At 39.7% G+C, this 22763-nt stretch overlaps 1 protein-coding gene across 7 annotated transcripts in view; it reads left to right on the top strand.

Moving 5' to 3' along the window:
* Window positions 1–68: 68 nt before the first annotated feature.
* Window positions 69–22763, top strand: part of DROSHA (drosha ribonuclease III) — a 125192-nt gene continuing 102497 nt past the window's right edge. Inside the window, exons 1-9 of one of the 7 annotated variants that reach the window (XM_042952722.1) lie at window positions 69–200; window positions 1260–1387; window positions 2281–2346; window positions 3358–4191; window positions 8631–8723; window positions 14688–14798; window positions 15032–15263; window positions 18576–18717; window positions 20795–20949. In XM_042952722.1, the coding sequence (XP_042808656.1) occupies window positions 2327–2346; window positions 3358–4191; window positions 8631–8723; window positions 14688–14798; window positions 15032–15263; window positions 18576–18717; window positions 20795–20949 (1587 nt within the window). In that variant the 5' untranslated portion in view covers window positions 69–200; window positions 1260–1387; window positions 2281–2326. Of the gene's footprint in view, window positions 205–1259; window positions 1388–2280; window positions 2347–3357; window positions 4192–8630; window positions 8724–14687; window positions 14799–15031; window positions 15264–18575; window positions 18718–20794; window positions 20950–22763 lie in introns of all 7 variants that reach the window. The other 6 variants (XM_042952709.1, XM_042952701.1, XM_042952717.1 and 3 more) reach the window with 6 other exon arrangements.

Consider the following 22763-nt stretch of genomic DNA (forward strand, 5'->3'; position numbering starts at 1 on the left):
CTAGTTGACGGACCAATCACTGCGCACAAGGCGCTGTGGCCAGCCCAGAAGCTTTCTCTGTAGAGGTCCAGCTTTCTCCGGTTTGCTTTTTAATTTCCTCGGTTTCCTGTTCCGGAGGCGCGGGAGGCGCTACAGTCCTGGCGGCTGTAGAATAATCCTAGCTTTGCTTTGACGGCAACCTCGCGGCGCGAGAGCCTTTTGTAGGTAAAAGGGGCAACTTGCGGGTGTTGGAAGAGGGAGCGTTTCCGAGTGTCCGGGTTTAAACGGGGCTAAGAGCCCGGGGCTGGGGCGAGAGGCGCCTTTGAGTTCTGGTCGTGCAGCCCCTCTTCAGTTCTGCAGCTAAGGGCAAAAAAGCGACCCTAGGCCCGAATCCCGCAAATAGAAATGAAAAATGAGACCTTTCATTCATTTGTGGAACGCAGGCGGTGGTCCGGGCCCGGGGCTGCCGGGGTCTCGGAGTGCCGCGAGACCCTGAGCCCAGCGCTTGCCTCGTGGGGCTCACAGTCTGGCGGGAGATGCAAACAGGGGAAACCGCAACTACAGATGAGCTCGACGAAGGTGACCGGCCTGCAGATGCAAGTGGGGGGAAAGGTGTTCTTAACGTAGTTGCGCACTTTGCAACTCTTTGAGCATAGGCTGATGTTCCTGGTCGTGTTAACTGTACAAAGCAGTTCCCTCAGTTTTCCTGCTTCCAGACAAGCAGACTAGGAGTAGACCTACGCCGCAAACAATTACTTTTCCAGTTGCAGTGAATTCCTTGACTTTTGAATTAAAATTTGCATCCATAAGATAGCCCGACTATGCCTTTAATATGTCAGTTTCATAATTAGTGTTTTCAGATATTCTCTCCATAGAAACATCCATGAGGATCTAATCCTGAAAGTATAACTATTACACACTGTCCAACAGTGTTAGTGTTCCTGTTTCGCACCTCTAGGTTCAGTACACTCCTTTGTATTCCTCTAGACGCTGTGTTGAAATCTTTTCTCTTGTTTATTGCTTTATTTAAGGAAAATGTATTTGTAAGTGGATTGAGAGCTTGAGTCTTGCAGGCTGTGTGTCTTACTCAACTTGGAGTCTGTGGGACCTGTGACATGTATAGGCTCGTTGAATATTGTATGAATCAGTGAAAAGGTCCACTCTTTGGTTTTGATAATGCAAATCTGTGCTGGATATATGTGAAAGGGAAATATACAGTAGCAAGTAGAAACATATGCCATTGGTGAGATAGTAAACATTTATTGACCACCTATGTGCAGGATGTTCTGCCAGCAGCTGTGAAGGATACAGAAATGACTTATGAATCAACCCATGTCCTCAAGGAGCTAATAACCTAGTGGAGAAGTTAGAAATGTACACACATGACTATAATATGAGGCAGTCTCTGGTAAGTGCTGTAAAAGAACTAAGTATGGACTAAGCAATGGTAGTCTAGGGGGAGTGGGGTTATTTTCTAAAGGGAACTAGGCAAGGCTTCCCGGAAGAGGTGGCATTTGTAGGTAGATGAAAATTCAGTGGGCAGATTAATATGAGTAGGGAATTTTAGAAGAGTGGGAGCAAAGAACAAGCTGGCTGATAGCACCTGGTAGGTTAGGCAACTGGGGAAATCTGGGATCATAGGCACTTCACAGGGAAGGTAATGGAGGATAAGCCTGCAAGAAGTTGGGTCCAGGTTGTGAAGGGCCTTAAATGCCAAACATGGAGTTTGAATTTGATTCCATTGGCCGTGAACCATAAGTAGCCTGTGGTGGCAAGATCAACTGGGTAGGTCCTGGGTTTATCATGAAGGTCTTAGCCTGAATAATAATCATAAGTCAGACCATATTTGGTGCCTACTAGTTATTAAGCACAGTGATTGGCACTGCTATATAATCTGAAATTATTTTCGTGAGCCTTTTGAAAATCTACCTTAAGCCTATTGGTAAAGCTTTTAGTTAGATAGACTTTAAGAGGATGCTTCTGCATTAAAGTTCTTTGCACTTAATATTTATTTATTTAGTTTTTAAAACCTTTTGCTGAAGCTTAAGTATTTGGAAAGCCGTTCATGTTCACAGAATTCTTCAGTGGAAAGAGTTGAGAATGAAATCAAGGATAACTGTTGTGTTTACAAAGTTATTTTGTTAGTATGCTAAGTGCATTAGAGAATGCAAAAATCAATGTTCAGATAATTGCGGACATTAGCAGTTTGGGAAACATTTTTATGTGTATTTTATTCTTTCTGTTCTCTCTGTTCTGTTTTATTCTTTCTGTTCTCCCTATTCTTTCTGTTCTGTTCTCTAGAGTTTATATTCTCTGTGGAAGATGTGACGTATCCAGACAGTACGTCATGATGCAAGGCAATACGTGGTGAGTAGTGTGACAGTCATGGCAGGGGTTTTGGAAGAACAGAGAGAAGAAGAGAAACACTGGCACTGGGCCCTGAGAGTGGGAAGGATTTATATATGTGGGGAGAGGAAGAAATGTGTTCATGAGGGCCATGTACATAGTTAGGAACCCAGACTGCCCTGATGGAACTTACAGTTCTGAGGTGCAGGCAAACATGAAAGGTGGAATTAATTGTGAATTGGAATTACTGTAGGAGCTGCCAAGAAGAAGCACAGAGTGTGAGAGCAGGGAGCCTGACAAAGGCCTGGTAGGTTGGTAATAGTGATTGTAGAAAGGCCAGCAGTGGCGTTATTATTGTAGCCAGGGGAGAAACAATGATGTGAAGTGGATGAACTCCAGAAGTATTTATGAAGTAGAAGTGATGGGAATTTAAAATAAATTTTTGGCTAAGGGGGATAAGGGAGGAGAAGTTGTCAGATGTATGTCAGATGTATCCCTGGTGTATGACTTGAGGAACAATACATGTTATTATCTATTGAGATAGGCAACACTGAAACGGGAGCCAGTGGTATTGTCTTGGCGGGGAAGGTCATTAATTCCTTTTGGGACATGTTATGTTGAATTTGCAGAGTCTCTGCTGAGTGTGGAGGAAGGTGAAGACAGGGAGATACTGGTGCAGGTGGAGAAAATGTGGGGTGTGTGGGTGGGATGACATGGCACAGTTCACACTTCTGGGGAGCCTGAGCGAGGACATAATAGCAAACGTTTAAACAATGGGATGTTGAGTTGGTCATTCTCGAGGAACAGCTTTAGGGAGTGACGGAGTCCAGGGACTGAGACAGGGGAAGAGGAGTTTATTGGCCTTGAGGAGTCTGAGGTGTTACAGAGAACTCAACGTTAGATGGGTGGAATATTCCTGTGGCTGAAGGGGTCTGTCAGTTGCTCTTGAAGATGATCAGGCATTGTGAAACCCAGCTTATGGTGAGTTTTTAGTTCTTTTTCCCTTTTCTCTTTTTCTTTCCTCCCACAAAGTCATAGAATGTCGTTCCACCCAGGACGAGGGTGTCCCCGAGGGCGAGGAGGACATGGAGCCAGACCCTCAGCCCCAGCCTTCAGGCCCCAAAATCTGAGACTACTTCACCCTCAGCAGCCTCCTGTGCAATATCAATACGAACCTCCAAGTGCCCCTTCCACCACATTCTCGAACTCTCCAGCTCCCAGTTTTCTCCCTCCACGACCAGACTTTGTACCCTTCCCTCCACCCATGCCTCCGTCAGCGCAAGGCCCTCTTCCCCCCTGCCCTATACGACCCCCCTTCCCCAACCACCAGATGAGGCCCCCCTTCCCAGTGCCTCCCTGTTTTCCTCCTATGCCGCCTCCGATGCCCTGTCCTAATAACCCCCCAGTCCCTGGAGCACCTCCAGGACAAGGCACTTTCCCCTTCATGATGCCCCCTCCTTCCATGCCCCATCCCCCACCACCTCCAGTCATGCCACAGCAGGTCAATTATCAGTACCCTCCAGGATACTCACACCATAATTTCCCACCTCCCAATTTTAACAGCTTCCAGAACAACCCCAGTTCTTTCCCACCCAGTGCTAATAACAGCAATAGTCCTCATTTTAGGCACCTCCCTCCATACCCACTCCCAAAGGCTCCCAGTGAGAGAAGGTCCCCAGAAAGGCTCAAGCACTACGAGGATCACAGGCACCGAGATCACAGTCATGGGCGAGGTGAGCGGCATCGGTCCCTGGATAGGCGGGAACGAGGCCGAAGTCCTGACAGGAGAAGACAAGATAGCCGCTACAGATCAGATTATGACCGAGGGAGGACGCCGTCGCGTCACCGGAGCTATGAGCGGAGCAGGTAAGGCACAAACACGTGTCTTTTTAATGAACTGCAGAGGTCCAGACACGGGCCATTTGGGTTTCTCTGCAAACCAGACCAAAAAAGTTCAGCAGTGCATTTTGATTTATAAAGGGAAGAATACATGTTCTGGGCTGTTTTAAATAGGGAGAGACAACTGACATGTCAGAAAAAGCCACTTTTGAAAAGCATTTCAAAATTAATGTAAGCTCATTTCAATGAGTGTAAGCTGATTACGCTGTATACAGCTGACATTTTACTGGTGATCTAATGAAAGTTCATTAGGTTTTTCGCATGTTTTTTGCATTATCGTATTTACTTTTGTTGTATGATCACCGTGTCAGCTTACAGCACCTGAGTTCTTTTGGAATTGATCTGTGTATGTTATCAATTAGGAATCAAAGTAGTGAAGCGGAACTTGCTTTCTGGTTTTTAGGATAAGTGGGAGTTTATTGTACGTAATTGCCTTCTTGTTTTGTTTCCTTGTAAAGTGCAATGACATTGGTTACACATCAAAGTTTTCAAAATAGCTTTTAACCTGTTTTGTTGCATTGAAGTGTATTCATACTGAAGAAAGTTATATTTTAAAAATACCGTTTTATTCCAGATTACATGTTTTTTTCCCCCAAAAGACCAAATATGTACATATATAAGGAAGTAAGGTTTCCAGCAGATACTTCTTTTTTTGTTTAAAAATTTTTTTTATATTTATTTTTGAGAGACAGAGACAGAGCATGAGCGGCAGAGGGGCAGAGAGAGAGAGGGAGACACATAACTCATAGTAGGCTCCAGGCTCTACGTTATCAGCACAGAGCCTGATGTGGGGCCTGAACCCATGAACTGTGAGACCATGACCTGATCCGAAGTTGGACGTTTAACCTCCTGAGCCACCCAGGTGCCCCTCCAGCAGGCATTTCTAAACTGAGATTCATAGATGGGTTTGTAGAAATGTTCTGAAATTAATATGCAGCATTTTATGTATATGCATGTTTTTCTGTAATTAAATTGGTAGCTTACAGCAGAATCTCGAGGTGGTGTGAATCTATTTCTTCAAAAGTCTAAGAACTATTGGTGTAGATGGAAAATACAAATCTACATATTTTTTTGTAGAGAACGATTGTACCAATTAATTTGTACCTTTGGCAAACTCTTTGTATCATTGAAGTTTTCCAGAGGTGGAGCTAGTAGTGGTGCTTCTCTTTCTGTCCCTTATGGTGTGTTTACCCTCATTGTCCTGTGGCACTTCTGTGCTAATAATAAAAATGTTCGAGCTCCCCAAACCAGGTCACTTCACTATGTGGGTCTAGAGAGCTGGTGTTGGCTCCTGTGGCATCACTTTGCTTCTTGGTTTCCATGTTTTTCTCGTGGCTGTTGGCTTGATTCTGACTGAACATTTTGCCAGTAAGTGGTGGTGGTCATTCTCAGTCTTGAAGGGAGTTACTAATGCTTGGAGGGTTGGAAAGAAAATGTGTTGTGTCCTCTCCCTGACGCCCAGTGGAAGATGGAAGGGAACTTGCTTCCTGCAGGGATGACTGATTTCTGGTGGGCCAGAGCTGACTGAAGTTGGTGGACTTTAAAAAATATTTTCAGCATGAGTTATGTCTCTGGTCAATTTTGTCCTTAATTATTCTGTGATGGGTTAATTAGCAGAGGCTGTGATAGTTTATTTTATAATTTTGTGGCAAAAATCTGATCTGAAAAGTGTTTGTTAATAGTTTTCTGTAAACCTTAAAGTGATGATAATCTTTTTTCTGGGGACACACTTTGTTGCAAACTTTAGCATTCTAGAAGGCACTTTTTTTCCTATTTGGGGTGCTGCACTTAGAGGAGTTTTTAGGGTTCTGCTGTAAAACATTCTGTAAAATTCTTCCATAAAAAAATTCTTGCATCAGGTTTTAATTTGGGGCTATGTATTTGTTTAAAGAAATTCATGTCCTGTCAACTGAGGATCTCTATCAGTAAGTGAAATTAAGTGCTGAGAATTACCACCAATCTTCGTTATCCTAAACCATAACTCCTTTACTGTGAAGGACCTGTTTAGGCAGTTAGTTCATCTTTCTAAATGGCCTTTATTTATGTTGGAGTTGTTTTGTAACATCCTTGGGGGTGTTTGTCCTGGAGCTGCCCCAGTGTCATGGCCACATTATAATCGGCTCCCTTTGAGGTCTTATGTAGAGTGCCAGTCACCTGTCTTATATGGAATGTTTTTGTGAAATAAAAATGGGGTGTGTGAAGTCCCAGTGTAACTGCTAGAAGTATATTGGAGAAAACCAAAACTTCACAAATTTGTGCATTAAATTGTGTTGAGTCTATTCAAATTCTATAGTCTGTCCTCTGGCTACTTGTCCCCTTATTCCTTAGGATAAGTCAGTCTATCCTTTTTCAGATTCCATCTTTCTTCTTTTTCTTCTCCTCCAAAATGTGCTTGAATAGTAATTACCAGATTGTTTTAGGACAAACTGTTTTTAGAAGAAGTTTGTGAAGAAGTGGATCTATGTATTTGTTATTATGAAAGATCAAAATTACTATGGGGAATGGGAAAAGAAACAGCCATAGATGCAGTGCACTGAGCACGCTGTTTTGCAGTGTGGTGGGACTGGTGCAATGGCTTCCTATAACTGAGTGGTGTCAGAGCACAACAATCCCCATAGCTGTCCTGTTGAGTACAGTGTGTAGCCATCAGGGAGCTAGTATTATATACCTTATATATCTCAGTGCCTGCAGCTAAGGAAGAGTCTTTGGAAGAGTAACCCAAACGTTGTTTTTCTTGCTCTAAATGTGTTCATTACATAGTGTTAACTAATGTGGTTTGTAACCAAATTGGCCTTTTCAGTTCATACCAACTCAGAGGTAGCAGTCATCATCAGAAGTGTCATTCTCAAATGCAAAATTCTATTGCCTAGATGTTAAAATACAAACAAAAATCAAGAGTGTCCTTTCAATAGAGTTTGATTCGGAAATTATTATTATTGGCAATTATTCTCCACTGCCATCAGTACACATATCTGTTGTGTGTTACTACTCACTAGTTGGGATTTTACTGCTTAAAAGTAAACTGTAATTTTTTAAATTTATTTTTTAAGTGACCTCTGCATGCACTGTGAGGCTTAAACTTACAACCCAGAGATCAAGAGTTGTATACTCTACGCACTGAGCCTGCCAGGCGCCCCAGTAAACTGTAATTTTAGAAGTGTATCAGATAAAGAATGTAGAATCCCAAGCTCTGGCCACTTTATTTTAGACAGCTGGTGTGTCCCTGAGGCTTATGTATATGGTAAAAGTGTCATTCAGTGGAATCTTTCTTGAGGAGGGAGTGACCTTTAAGTGAAAAAACATTTCCTGTTTTAATATCTAAACAGTTACATTTTTCTCTCAGTTTTGTAAGTTTTGATTTTCAGTGTATTTACATTTCTTCTATTTGGCTATAGGTTGGGGGATATTTTTGATTTCAGACATTTTTATAGTCTTCTTGCTGGACTCAGGCTAATACATTTTTTTTACATGCTGAAATGGGGTGGTTATTTCCCTTAGACTTAGTTGTGATTGACACACACTAGAATTCCAGTTTTGTTCAAGATCTTCATTGTACTTATTAAATAGACTCAGACATTATTATTGTTATTACTAAATTCCCGTTTTACATTGAAAGGTTTTAAAATCCCCTATTCTATTTTACATTGTGTAAACTCTGTCTCTATTTAGAGTTGTTTTCAGATTAAAACACTATTTAAAGGTAAAGTGACTTACAGTCTCATGGCAGTTAATGAATGATACCTAGAACTATAACTCAGGCCTTTTTTTTTTTTTTTATGTTTTTATTTATTTTTGAGAGAGAGAGATAACACGTGTGGGGGAGGGGCAGAGAGAGGAGGAGACAGAGGATCCAAAGTGGGATCTGTGCTGACAGCAGAGATCCCGATGTGGGGCTCCAACTCACAAACCGCAAGATCATGACCTGAGCCGAAGTCAGATGCTTAACCTACTGAGCCACTCGGGCGCCCCCAGAGTTTAGAACCTTAGCTTAATTTTTACTATAAAAGCTTTAATTTACATTTATTTGATGGATGAGATTTAGAGTTTTCTAGCAATCACTAGGTAGTAGAGTCCTTTAAAGTTTTCCCTATAGGTTAAATAAAAGAATTGGCTGCTTGGAAGGTCTGGAGAGAAGATTATGATAAATCCCCTTGTTGCTTAGCATCAAGTATGACTTCTTTCTTCAAAGAAAACAACAAAAAATGTCCAAGTTAGTTAACTTCTGTAAAGAAAAAAACCTCCGTTATCCTTTAATAAATGATGAATAAAAATGTCCCATTGAGAATAGTGCCAGAAAAATTCTTAGGTGAGGTCCATTTATTTAGAAGATGAATTTATTCAGTGAAAAGAGATGGTGTTTTTGAGTCTTTCTGTTGAAAACAGCTCTGTGTATTAATTCCTTTAAGAGAGCGGGAACGGGAGAGACACAGGCACCGGGACAGCCGAAGATCACCATCTCTGGAAAGGTCCTACAAAAAAGAGTATAAGAGATCTGGAAGGTAAGCAAGGAGTTGACACTGAAAGAAGTCATAGGATTATCTCCTTGAATTTAGGTTTTGTGCTTCTGCAAACATCACCAAGTCTTCAAAATAGCCTAAGAGTCTGTCCAAAATGCCCTATGAAAAGCTAAAACAGCCAGTAACTTAAAAACCTTTACTTTCAAGATGTATTGATGATGCACAAGGAAAATTTTGATAAATTTCCAAAAATTAGAAATTATACAAGCCACTTTTTCTGACCTCAGTTGCTATAAAACTGTATATGTTAATAATTCAAGGTTTTTAAAGTTGTTTTTTTTTTTTTTTTTTTTTTTTTTTTGAGAGAGAGAGGGAGAGCACGAGTTGGGGAGGGGCAGAGAGGGAGAGACAGAATCCCAAGCAGGCTCTGTGCTATCAGTGCAGAGCCTGACGCAGGGCTTGAACCCATGAACCCCCGTGAGATCATGACCTGAGCTGAAATCAAGAGTTGGATGCTCAGCCAGTTGAGCCACCCAGGCACTCCAGTAATTCAAGGCTTTAAAAAGAAACCTTGGAAATTCATAATTATGCTCTCAAATTTACTTGTTTCAGAAAAAAAAGAGTAAAACTGCAGCCATACTTTATTTAGAAGAACGACATTGACATTGTTGTAAACCGAAACTTACAGGGTGTAACCAGTTCTATACTGAGAGGTAAAATCATGGTCTTATGTAATGGTAATTAAAAACAGCACTCTGGAATCTGACAGATTTGGGGTCAGTTATTTTCCCAATTTGGATATTAGGCAGAGTTATCTAACCTTTTTAAGCCTCAATGTCTTTGTCTAAAATAAGAGCAGTTTTACTTGCCTTTTTGCATGGTAAGGAGACGTTGAGAGAATACATGTAAAAACACTTAGAACTGGGTCCAAAGTTAGTGCCAAATGAATGGTAACTATGTATGTGTGTATATATATATATGCGTGTGTGTGTGTGTGTGTGTGTGTGTGTGTGTATAGGTTAAAGTTATATTAATATGTATAAATATGCATATCTAATTACTGTCTGATCACTTGGCTCTACAAACTGGTAGAGTATAAGAAAAGCAGAAAAAAGGATTTAAAGATAAAAAGAAATTAATGAAATAGGAAAAAGAACTATAATACTGTAGCAATATTTGAAAATGAATGCAAGACTTCTTTGAAAGGTTATACAGTTCAAAAAGTGGCAAATCTGGAAAAGAAAAACATACATTCCATTAGGTATAAGAAAGAATGTATCATAAGAATGAAGGGGATTTAAAAAGTATAATATGTTGGTATAAGTACAGATACTATATTTACAAAATTTAAAAACTTGGATGTGATGGGTTGATTTCTATGAAAGCAAAAATTACAAACTTCACACAAGCAGAAAGTTTTAATAGGCCAATAACTGTGGAAAAAAATGGAAAAAGTTGGATTTTTACCACTTCCAAAAATGTATTAAACTGTTCTAGGACACTGATGAAGATGGAAGGGAAAACAGAGATGGCAAAACCTAACCCAATGTAGAAAACTATAAAACAATCTGTTATGAATATGTCTATGAAAATTTTCAGTAGTGCGTTAAAGTAACAGAGTTTATTCCAAGATTGCATGGATAAATAGGTTAGTATCAGGACATCTATAATTAATTTTTTGTGTCAAAATCTGTAGAGTTATCTCTGTACCTGTCTATTAGATATTTAAAATAGAACCAGCATCCTTTTATAAATAGAAACTTTGGTAAACTAGGCATAAAAGTAGACTTTTTTAACATGATAAAAGAATATAGAATATTCTTAGAATACTCATAGAATATTATCTTATGATGAATATGATTGATACCATTTCAGAAGAGTCATATTTAATGTTGAAACCTTTCAGGCCTTCCCATACAAGTTAGAAAAAGGATTGAGGCTCCATTGCCTATCACTGTCACCTAACATTGTATAACTGAATGTTATACAATTCAGTTCTTCTTGAAGTGAATGAAAAACAGTGCATTCTCGTGTGTGCCAGGTATTGTACTGGTGTGAGTGAAACATTCACAAGAGTCCCCACTTTACAGGCATGAGAAAGTTAAGTGCTATGAGGAGTACTTTTGATAGAACAATTACATGTTCTGGGAACACAGCAGCGAAAGCTCAGTCTTGGGTAGTCAGAGAAATTGGTAGAGAAATTGGTATATTACCTTTTTTATAATTGGTACTTGAAGTGTGTGTAGGAATGCATTAGAGAAGGGGATGGTGAAGGGAGAGAAAAGAGCACATGGGAAGGTTGCAGTATGGAGAAGTGGCTCTGAGAGGGTTAAGCCTGGAGCTTGGGAAATAAGTTTAGACAGCTTTTGTAGTGATCCGTACAAGAAGTGATTGTGCCTAGATCAGCTCAGTGACAGTGGTAACGGGGAACGGTAGAAGTAACTGAGAGGTGTTTGTGAGATCGAGTCAGTAGGATAACTGATGGTGAGGGAAGAGCAGTCAGCACCTGAGATCTGGTGGCCTCCATTGGGGGTGGGGAGCACTAAGAAAGATGCAAGGTGAGTACAGTTTGGGCATGTGGAATATAAGAATCTGCGAGACAACCAAGTGAAGTTGTGTGGCAGTTTATTGGTTACACAGGTGTAAAGCCCAGAAAAGAGATCCCAGCTGGAAATACTAAATGCCAAGGATAGATGAGATTAGCTAGAGTTTGTTCAGTGAGAAAGGGCCTGAGGAGGAGATAAGGGTAGGAAAAAAAGCCAGACACTGTGTTGGTAGATATTACTGAGGACCCATTTCAGGTTGGTGATTTTTAATGTAGAGTGCTGGAAACATCTTCAGTCTAGTGGTTTTCTTCTCCTGTGCCCAGTAGCTGTGGGGAAGGCAGAAACTTGGATTCTGTGAGTTCCAACTAATGCAGTGGATGAGAAAATTAAAATCATAGATGTACATGCTGCAAAGGAAGAAAAGTTATCATAGCCTGTACTATAGCTTATTGTTAAGAAACAATTTGTAGTTTGAATTTTGAAGTTTGGAGTGTCTGAGACACTTAGCTAAAAAAGATGTTTTGCCCCTGTTTTAAAATGACCCTCTCAAAATCTTAAAAAAAAAAGAAAAAGAAAAAGAACATTAATTGATATTCACAACAGACAACCCTGGCCATCCATCATTCAAGACACCTGCCTTAAGAGAAATGGAGTGAGGATATTTTTGCCCGTGTTTCTTGACAATAATAATAAACATTTCATGGGCTTTTAGTACAGGTCAAAATGTCTGTGTTAGACAACCATATTAGCATTTAACTACCACTTTAATAGCTTGGGAATATGGGTAAGTGATGCAGTTTCTAATTCTGTTTCCTCTGTAGGAGATGTTCATATCTGCCTCGTAGGATTCTTCTAAGGGTTAAATGTGAGTGTCAGTAAAGTGCTTAGCAGAGTGTCAGGCTTGCAGTAAGCACTAAAATAAACATACAAACCAAGCCATACCAGTGGGAGGTAAGAGTTGCCATTATTAGCTAATGGTATTAGCAGGAAAATTCAAGAGGATCAGCTAAGAAACAATGAGAATAATTCACTGAAGTTGACAGTTGTAAACAAACAAAAAAAAAATCAAAATTAATATCCTTCCTAAATACCAGAAACACCTAAGAAAATGTAATGAGGAAAAAATATACGTTCACTACAGAAATTTTAATTAAAATAAAATATCTTGATAAGCTTAAAAAATACAGATCAGTGTGAAGAAAACTATCCATGTAGCTGATGACAAGATGACATAAATGAATGGAGGGCATGCTGTATTCCCATAGTGGAAGTAGAAGACAGTGTTGTAAAAATACCAGTTTTCTTCAAAATAATGTACAGTATAATGTAACTTCAGTTGAACTGTGGGTTTTAAACTTTATAATGATTTAAAATAGAAGTGAGAATAATGAAAAATAATAATGCAGGGATATTTGAGCAAAATTAAAATGTTCTATACCCATAATTATTAAAACAATTTGATATGGGTATAAAATATTCCAAATATTGAGCAACATTCAAGTATATATAAAAAAATTTACCTCTGTCATAAAATTGTTTCAAATCGGAGGAGAAACTGATGTGGGGACAATTGACAAAACATATGGAGGAAGAAACTAAAGTTAGATTTATGCCTTATATCTTAGAGAGGTAGAATAAAAAAATTTAACGTTAAAAAGTAACTGAAGAAAATAGAAAATATTTATTTAATTTTGGGATGGGAAAGGATTCCAAACATACCACTAAGGCAGGCAGTATAAACAAGATCTCTAGGTTTGGCCATGTAAGTCATATGTAGCAATAGACAGAATTAAAAGGAAAAAGGTTACATTACATTTGACAGAAGGGCAGTTATCTTTTTATTATTTATTTTAATGTTCATTTATTTTTGAGAGAGAGAGACTGAGGATCTGAAGCAGGCTCTGTGCTGACAGCAGTGAGCCCGATGTGGGGCTTGAACTCCGAACTATGAGACCATGAGCTGAGTTGGATGCTCAACTGACTGAGCCACCCAGGAACCCCAGAAGGGCAGTTATCTTAATAAAAAAACTTTTTCAATAAATAAAAAAAACTGTACTCCTAGTTTTAACAATACTGGCATAGCATATGACTCAGATGTTCATAAATGAAGTGACCATGAAACGTTATTTCAATAGTGATAAAAAAAATTGCAAGTTAAATAAGACACTTCTTTCATTGGAATGGCAGAGATTAAAAACAGTCATGTTGACAGGATGTGTGGAAATGGGAACTCCCATATGGTTTTGATTTTAGTCTAGACTAGTACTACCTATCTATAGAGAAGCCTTAAAAAAAGTACACATTCTTTGTGTGAAATAATTCGACAGGTTGCAGAGAATGCAAGTGTGTTCACAGTGGCATTGTTTATGATGACAAAAAAAATAAATGGTAACCTTAATGACTATGATCAGATTTGTTAAATTATGGCATACATGTGTAAATGAATAATACGCACCTATTAAAAGTGGTTCAGGAATGGATGCTTATTGAAGGGTATTCCTGATTTTCTTTTGAGAAGGGCAGGCTATAGAGTTGTGTGTTTTGTTGTTGTTGTTGTTAAATGTGTGTATTTTTATGTATATATCGTCATATTTATAGGTTTTAACCCATTTGTTAAATATAGCAGTTATTTCTTAGTGGTTTTATGGATGACGAGTTTGTTTTATTTTTGTTAATGCTTTATTTTTCTACAGTGGGCGTATATATATTTTACTTTACAGTAAGTTTTCTGGTAACAAAATGTAATATTTAGAAGTTATGTCAATAAGTAATCAATATATAATCTAATTACCCACCGTTTCCCCCTCGATGTATACACACCTACATACTCACACTTTCCCTGTCATAAAGTTAGAAGTTAGTGGTAGAGTTGATGAGAATAGTTAATTTGTGACTTTGATCCAGATGTGAGCTTTCTTGGATAATAGTGACTTTGTTAGTGTTGCTGCAGAGGATGCTACCATAATACTAATACAACAGTTTCTCTCCTTGGCTAGATTCTCAGGGTGTGTATGGTTGCATTTAAATTTTTGGATGTCAAGTTAAAACCTGTCCTTTAGGTTTTTCTCTCTAAACACATCCATAGGATAGGCCTTTGCACATGTTAAGTCCTAGAAATTCAAGGAGATCAAGTTGTTTTTATCCTTTTTAAATGAATTAATATCAGTATTTGCAGGGATCAGAATTAGACAGAGTGGTGGTTCACTAAGTAGTAACCCAAGTCTGAGCTTCCAGAGAGATGGTTAGGGATGATATAACTGATTTTCTCTTAGATTATGGTCCTCATAATCTATGGTCCTCAGGCTAAATTTATGGCCAAGTTGAGACTGTGTTTTGTGAAGCCTTTTTTTTTCCCCCTTGTCAAAGCAAGCTGTGGAGGATTCAAAAGTAGTATTCTCATTGCTGAGATTGTCCATATGTGGAGATTTTCAAATATTTCCGAAATATCTTTCTCTTCTAGGAGTTATGGTTTTCCAGTTGTCCCTGAACCTGCTGGATGCACACCAGAATTACCTGGGGAGATAATTAAAAATACAGATTCTTGGGCCCCACCCCCGGAGACTGTGAATCAGTAAGTAGATCTGGGGTAGGGCCTGGGAATTTGTATTTTTAAACAACTAACTTCAGGTGATTCTGATGCCACCAGACTAGTGTTTGGGAATCACTGATTTAACAAAAGTAAATATGTTGATTTGGTATGGCATTTTTATTTTAGGTGAAAAAATGAACTAAACAGGTGAAATAGAATAATCTTACAACATAAGAACATGTTAAATAATTAGCCTCTTTTACCTCCTTTTAAAGTCGCTCCCCAAGTAGGGAGAAAAAGAGAGCTCGTTGGGAGGAAGAAAAAGACAGATGGAGTGACAGCCAGAGCTCTGGCAAAGAGAAGAATTATACCTCAATCAAGGAAAAAGAGCCAGAGGAGACACTGCCTGACAAAAATGAGGAGGAGGAAGAAGAACTTCTTAAGCCGGTGTGGATTCGATGCACCCACTCAGAAAACTACTACTCGAGTGACCCCATGGATCAGGTGGTAGGTCTGAGAAGCGATGACCAGGGTTTCTCAACTTTGGCACCTTCAGCATTGGGAGTTGGGTAATTCTTTGTGGTGGGTGCCATCCCGTACATTGTAAGGTGTTGAGCAGCCTCTCTGAGTTCTGTGCACAGGATACTCCCCAGTTGTGAACCCAAAGCTGTCTTCGGACATTGCCAAATGCCCTCCACCCCTCTCCCCAGTGGAGAATCACTGCTGTAGACCAAAGCTGTCTTCCACAACCAAAGGCAAGAGTGCGGTAGATTAAAGTATCTCTTCGTTCCGCATTTTTATAACACTGTTAGTCTTGATAATGGTGGTTTTCTAAGTTCTCACACATAACTGCTTTATGCAGTTTGTGGTTGTGTTTGTATGTACATTTCCCCCCCAAAATGGGAAATAAGGAAGACTTTGAGTTTGTCTCTTAGAAGTCTGACCTTGGCCAGAGATAACCACAGGAAGTTTCCCATGCATATTGGCTGGTTTTGTGGAATGGCAGGGGTTATCACCCTTCATGGGCTCTTGAGAGAGCCTGTGCACAGGCTGCTCAAGGGGAGGTTCCTGGGCTCCGCAGCCCATGTGGAGTCTTTGTTGTGTCAGACTCCATGACTTCCTCTTTCGTATGCTTGTTTCTTTTGCCTTTTTTATCTTTTATCTTCATTTTATTTTTGGTCACTCTCTGTTTAGTCTCTCTCTTTCTCCAGGTAGGTGTTAGGACTCCATCCCATTAATTTAGGCCTATTTGCCACAGGGTAGACACAGAGTGACGCTCATTGATTAGATGGGTGAGTGAAGGAATGATCGTCTATAAGTCTGAGATGTAAGTGGTTGGAGATGGTAGATTTTGTGTATGGGGTTAGATAAAAGAACGTTCTGTTTGGAATTTTGTGAAAATAGCTTCTGCTTGGCTTGGGCTCTTATCTGTAGAGAATGTAAAAGTAGACTCTCTTGTCTTTGGGAAAAAGAATTTGAGCAATCTCATGATGCTGTGATATTTTACTTGATAAATTAGAGCAGGGTTTTAAGTCATGGTTCATGTGATACAGGAAAGGGAAAGCTCATGCTGAGCATTTTATGGTGCAACTTTACTCGTGCTTCTCATATCTTACTTAATTCTGAAAACAGTCCTGGAAAGAAGGTATCTGTTGGTTAAGCATGTTTGTAAATTATAATACTTGACGAATTGTGACTTAAACTGTGAGCCAGGTTTGTTTTTCTCAACAAGTTGTCTGGAAGGAAGTGGTGGCTGGTGTACATTTATTGGCTCAGTGATGGCAGAGCTGGCTCTACTTTGCTATCTGCTGCTTTTGGAGCATCCACTGTGAGTTGCAGGGTGACTGCAGGTGTCATGTTCTTACACACGTCTGTCCAGACACAGGATGCAAGGGCAGTGCTGTGTAGGGCCAGCGTACCCATGGATCTTTCCTTCTATTCCTTCCCCAGAACTGTATCATATGTCTTTCCCAGGGCTTCATTTTCCATTGGTGCCGTAACAAATTTCCACAGACTTTATAGCTTACCACAGCACACATTTATTACCTCATAGCTCTGTAAGTCAGAAGTTAAACTTAGGTGTTGCTGGCTGAATCAAACAAGGCTGTGCTCCTTTCTGGAGAGAATCTGTTTTCTTGGCTCATTCAGGTTATAGGCAGAGTTCAGTTCCTTGTGGCTATAGGATGGTCCTTGCGTCCTTGTTGGCTGGCTGATGAAGGCTGTTTTCACCATCCTGAGGTCATGTGCATCCTTTGACTCATAGGTCCCTTCCTTCATCTTCAAAACCAGTAGTGCAGGTCGCATGTCCCTTGTGGTTTGAGGATCTCCAGCCTCTCCTTCCCTTGCACCTCTGATTCCATTGCGAAAGGTTCTCTGCTTTTAAGGGCTCATATTAGATTGGGCCCACCCAGATAATCCAGGATAATATCTTCTTCTCAAAGTCTGTAACCTTAATCACTATCTGCGATGTTTTTTCTGCCACATAAGGTAACATAGTTCCTGGGCGTTAAGGCAGGGACATCTTTGAGGGTCAGAGAGGGACTCTGAACCCACTTTTCCTAAGACCAGGAATTCTCTACCCCAAATCTGAAGGGAATCATGGTTCTTTTAGCAAAGAAGAAAAGGAGAATGGCTGCCATGGATATTATTCTTAAAACAAAATAAAATAGCAAAGGTTCAAAGAGTTTACACAGGCAGTTTTTTTTCTCTTATATATTTTATGGGTATATTAAAATTGGTGTAGAAGGAAGACTAATAAACTGTAAGCCCAACATTTGCCTTTGTGTTTTGTCATCTGGTGCAGAGAGGTGGCAAGAATGTCAGCTGTCCTCGCATTGCCAGTGTCAGTAATGAGCTGGGGCTTTGAAAAGCAATTACCCTCTTCTGGAATAACTGCAGATTTTATGATTTGCTTTAATTTGCCTTTTTCTGTCTGATAGGTCTGGTCTTTACATTTTGGAAATTACTAAGTTGAAGAATATGGACATTTAAAGTGATTTCATCCTGGGAAGAAAGAGTGGGGGAAAGTGGAGAGTTTCCTCTAGGAATGCATTGTAGAATCCTGTGTTTGTGGAGTGTGGGTGTGTTGGTGTATGGGTGTGCGCACGTGAGTGTGCATGTATGTGTGTGTGTGTGTGTGTGTGTGTGTGTCTGTGTTCCTGTGTTTTATAGGGTGTATTTGTGTGTGTGTGGGGGGGAATATATGCTGCTTCTTGAAAAAAATTTTTTATTTGAGTATAATTGACAATGTTACATTAGTTTCAGGTGTACTACATAGTGATTCAACATCTTTGTTATGCTGTGCTCACAAGTGTAGCTACCATCTGTCACCATGCAATGCCAATGTCACCATCGCAATGTCATTGACTGTATTCCCTATGCTGTGCCTTTTACTCCTGTGACTTCTTCATTCCATAAGGATATTTATGTTTGATCATTGGGTTGATGTGGAAGGTAGACTATCAGTGATTTTCAGTAGTGGGGAAATGTATGTTCCCTAGGAGAGTGTCAGATATAATGAATTCTTGGGTGGCGGGGGTCATGATTTATTTTTTCATATCAAAAGGCATAGGTGAACAGTTTTTATATTTCTTCTGAATGTTGGCAAGTACATTTTCCTGAGGATTGTGTTAGCCATAAATGTTGTGTGTGATTCAGAACACCCATGCCAGCATTGGCCATTTTGTTTTTAAATGTTTGTTAAATCGAAGGAAATGGCATCTTGCTATTACAAATCCTTCATTATTTGTGAGGTTGTATGTGTCTTTGGTATGGCTATTACTAATGTAGTTCCTAATATTGATTCTTTATTTTTCAAAGGGAGATTCTACTGTGGTTGGAACAAGTAGGCTCCGTGACTTATACGACAAATTTGAGGAAGAACTGGGGAGTAGGCAAGAAAAGGCCAAAGCTGCTAGACCTCCGTGGGAGCCTCCTAAGACGAAGCTAGATGAAGATTTGGGTGAGTTAGAAGTTACGAGACCAAGGCCCTGTGCTCCTGTTACTGCTTAAACCTCGGCTTTGGGGATATGTTCTTGAGAGTCGTATATTGAAATTTCCTCTTTTTGATTTATTTTCCTTAACTATAGTAGCAATATATATAAAAGTAGAACTTTCTCTGTTTTGATCTTATTTTTCCTTAGTTGCATTCAGCTGAATACATAAGCGATCTCATTTGTAAGGCATGCTAATAATTGTGTCCCTTGTAGAACTGTCCAGTCTTAGAATCAGCACCATAGTCCAGCCTCTCCACCAGAAGCAGGAGTCTATTCCCTGTCACCTGTGCCTCTAATGGGCGGGCATTCCCTTGTGGCTCTCTCCACTGCCAGGGAGCTCCTGCTTTGATGAGGAAATGCCAGCTGTAGGCCAGTTCTGATTGAAGGTTTCTCTCAACTCATATGGATAGTTTCCATAACTTTATCATGTGGTGATCTATTTTTTTTTCATGTGTATTGTGAGGTTCCAAGTAGATGCTGAGATCTTTGAGGATAGAAACTGCTTTTCACCACTTTGCAGCCTTAGCCCCTAACAGAAAGCCATTCATAGATCAGGCACTCCCTGTGCCTTTTCCCTGTTTTCTGGCTCTCATCTGCCACCTTCATTTTCCCAGCTGAGAGGCAGTGTCCATGGTGGGTAAAAGCACCGACTGAACCTCAGTTCAGACTCCTGCTCAGCCACTTGCTATATGACCTTGGGCAAGTGATTTCATTCTCTCCATGCCTTACTTTTCTCATCTATAAAAGAAGGATGAACAGCGTCTATCTCATGCAGTACTCAAGAATCCAACCATGTCGGGGTTGGGTTTTATAACTGTGATGTACTGTTAATCTCTTGTAGGAGTAATGTAAGTTCTGGGTCTGTTTTTTCATAAATATATATATTTTTAAGTTCATTTATTTATTTTGAGAGAGAGAGAACATGAGCAGGGGAGGCGCAGAGAGAGGAAGAGAGTGAGAATCCCAAGCAGGCTCCGCACTGTCAGCTCAGAGCCCAGTGCGGGGCTCAAACTCACAAACTATGAGATCATGACCTGAGCTGATATCAGAGTCACCGACTAAGCCACTCAGGCACCCCTAGGTCTGTTTTTTTAATTATGGTAAAATACACAGAACAGTAAATGTACCATTTAGCCATTTTGTAAGTATACAGTTCAGTAGTATTGAGAGACTATTTACATTGTGTGCTGTCTCCAGAACTCATTTTGCTCAGCTGAAACTCTGTATCCATTAACTCCCCAGTCCCTCCTTCCACCTAGCCTCTGGCAACTACCATGCTACTTTCTATTTCTATGAATATGACTACTCTAGGTACCTCATAGAAGTAGACTCACGTAGTATTTGTCTTTTTGTGACTGGCTTATATCGCTTATCATAATCCTTAGTCTGTTTTTATCCAGTCACTTTCAAGGACTAAAATCTTTTATTGCTACTATGGGGAGGAGAAAATAATTTAAAATCTTCAGTCTGGTACTCAGAACCTTCAGTCTGGCGTTTGTGACACTTAAACCCCTTACCTCCTGGTATTTTTCTGTGGGGCCTTTGTCCAGTGCTTGTGCTCCTCCCTCCATGCTTTTGCCTGAGTGCCCCCTTTGCATTCTTTTCCTCTTACCCGCTCATCAGCTGAACTCCACCCCATCCGTGTGCCTGGGTCGTGTACACCTCTTCCAGGAAATCTCAATGACCTGAGTCAGGGTAGACTCGCCCTTTTCTGAATTACTACACCTATTTATTTATTTATTTATTATTATTATTATTATTATTATTATTATTATTATTTTACTACTACACCTTTTTAAATGTGAGACTTCATACCGCTGCTGTGGTTTGCATTTTCCCTGGCATCGTTCATTAGGTCTTTCTCTAAAACTCTTGTTTTCATTGCTTCCTTAACTAGATTGTGACTTAGCAGTATGGGCTGCATTATTTTCCTGGTATTGCCTAGCAGAGTGCTTGGTGTGGAATAGGCTCCCAAATGTTTGCTGAAAGAAAAAACAATTGTAAATTTCTCCATCTTCTCTGTTTTCCCTTGCCTTCTATTAGAGAGTTCCAGTGAATCCGAATGTGAGTCTGATGAGGACAGCACCTGTTCTAGCAGCTCAGACTCTGAAGTTTTTGATGTCATTGCGGAGATCAAACGTAAAAAAGCCCACCCTGACCGACTTCACGATGAACTTTGGTACAATGACCCAGGCCAGGTGCGCATGTTTTTATGCCGTGTTCTTGCTACAAAGGTTGCAAACCCACACATCACATTTATGACTCCGGGCTCAGAAGATGCATGTTGGCTAGTATGAAAACTGAATTTTGCTCTCAGGGTTGTGTGTCATCCCTCAGAGCTTATTCCTCTTCAGCTTCAGAGTTCGGCACCAAAGCATAAGTACCAGAGCAACTGTCTCTTGAATCATGTTTGACGATGTTTGTAAATTCCATGTTAGGGAGCAGGATAATGGTGCTGCCTCATTAAAGTTGCAGTAAACGGAAAGAGACAAATGGTAGGCTGAGGGAGAGAGCACTTGTAGGTCTTTTTAAAAGCAATTCATCTGGAAGGTATCTTGCAGCAATATAGTAAACAATAAGTCCTGTAAGACTTCATATTTCTTAGCTGGTAATAGTCACAATTACTTATAAGTTCTTTTCCTATTAAGCATTTTTGAGCTAACAATGTCATGGCTGGACATAATCATTTTTATTTTTACTTACTGTTTTATTATGAAGTAATACTTAATACCAAATAGTATCTTTATAAAAGATTTATTTTACAAATATACAACACCTGCAAAAATAGTATCTTTAATGCACATGAAGTTATTAAGCTTAATAAAACATACACCCATAAAAAGATACTTTATATTAATTTGAATGCTTTTCTGGTTCTTATTAGATGACTGCTATCTAAGTGGTTTGTTGGTTTTTTTTTATACAATTAATATAGTTGGAGTACCTGAACAGAAATGTATTTTGTGGTGCTTTTTGCTCTCTTGGAATTGAGCAGAAATGTTTAAAAATTGCAAATGTGTTTTGAAACTTACTTTGATTTATTAACCATGTATATGATCTCTGTGAATAGCTTTACTGAGTTATAATTCACATACCATCCAGTTTACACACTTAAAGTATACAATTCATTTTTTGTGTTTCTGCTCACAAGATTTAACAGTCATCATCACAATTTAATTCTAGAACATTTTTGTTTCCCTGGAAAGAAATCCTGTGTCCATTAGTTGTCCCTCCCCTTTCCTCGTGTGTGGTCTTTTTAATGCACATAGTTCTATCAGGAAGCCTATCCCTCAGTTTATGTCCATTCTTATTTTTATTAGAGATTACAGAGGCTTCCAATATAGATAGTCTCACTCTTCTGTTTACTGTTTAGTTTTGTGTCCTCTGTACAGTCGAACCTTGTAAAGTGCTGATTTGCACTGGGGCCAAGACCCTGGTAAAAGGCAGGAATTAGGATGTCTGTCTACATCCTTGCAAATCAGTGAGGATGAAGTGATTTTTCTACTGACCAGCATTAGGAGTGTGTTGTGATTTTTGAGGGAATCCCATCACATCACTGTTTGCCAGCTGTTACTTTGAATAATACCTTTTTTTTTTTAAATGTTTATTTTTGAGAGAGAGAGAGCATGAGCTGGGGAAGGGCAGAGAGGGAGACACAGAATCTGAAGCAGCCTCCAGGCTCTGAGCTGTCAGCACAGAGCCCGACGTGGGCTCAAACCTACAGACCATGAGATCATGACCTGAGCCAAAGTTAGACGGTTAACTGAGCCACTGAGATGCCCCTAAATAATATCTTAATGTGATTTTTTTTTTTTTTTTTTTTACATAGCAGTGTTATTCCTCTGCTGTGCTACCTGAAGCTTTAGATTTCACAAAAGGATAAAGAAAGTTATAGTTTTTCATTTTAATACTTTTCAAAGTTTTATTGAGACATTTTCCTTGGATGTGAGTTATAAATCCCTAGAACTTTAAAGAAACGTGTGTTATGTGTGTGTTGTGTACATACATATGT

The sequence above is a fragment of the Panthera leo genome, chromosome A1 (assembly GCF_018350215.1).
Source record: "Panthera leo isolate Ple1 chromosome A1, P.leo_Ple1_pat1.1, whole genome shotgun sequence".
NCBI classification, from domain to species: Eukaryota; Metazoa; Chordata; class Mammalia; order Carnivora; family Felidae; genus Panthera; species Panthera leo.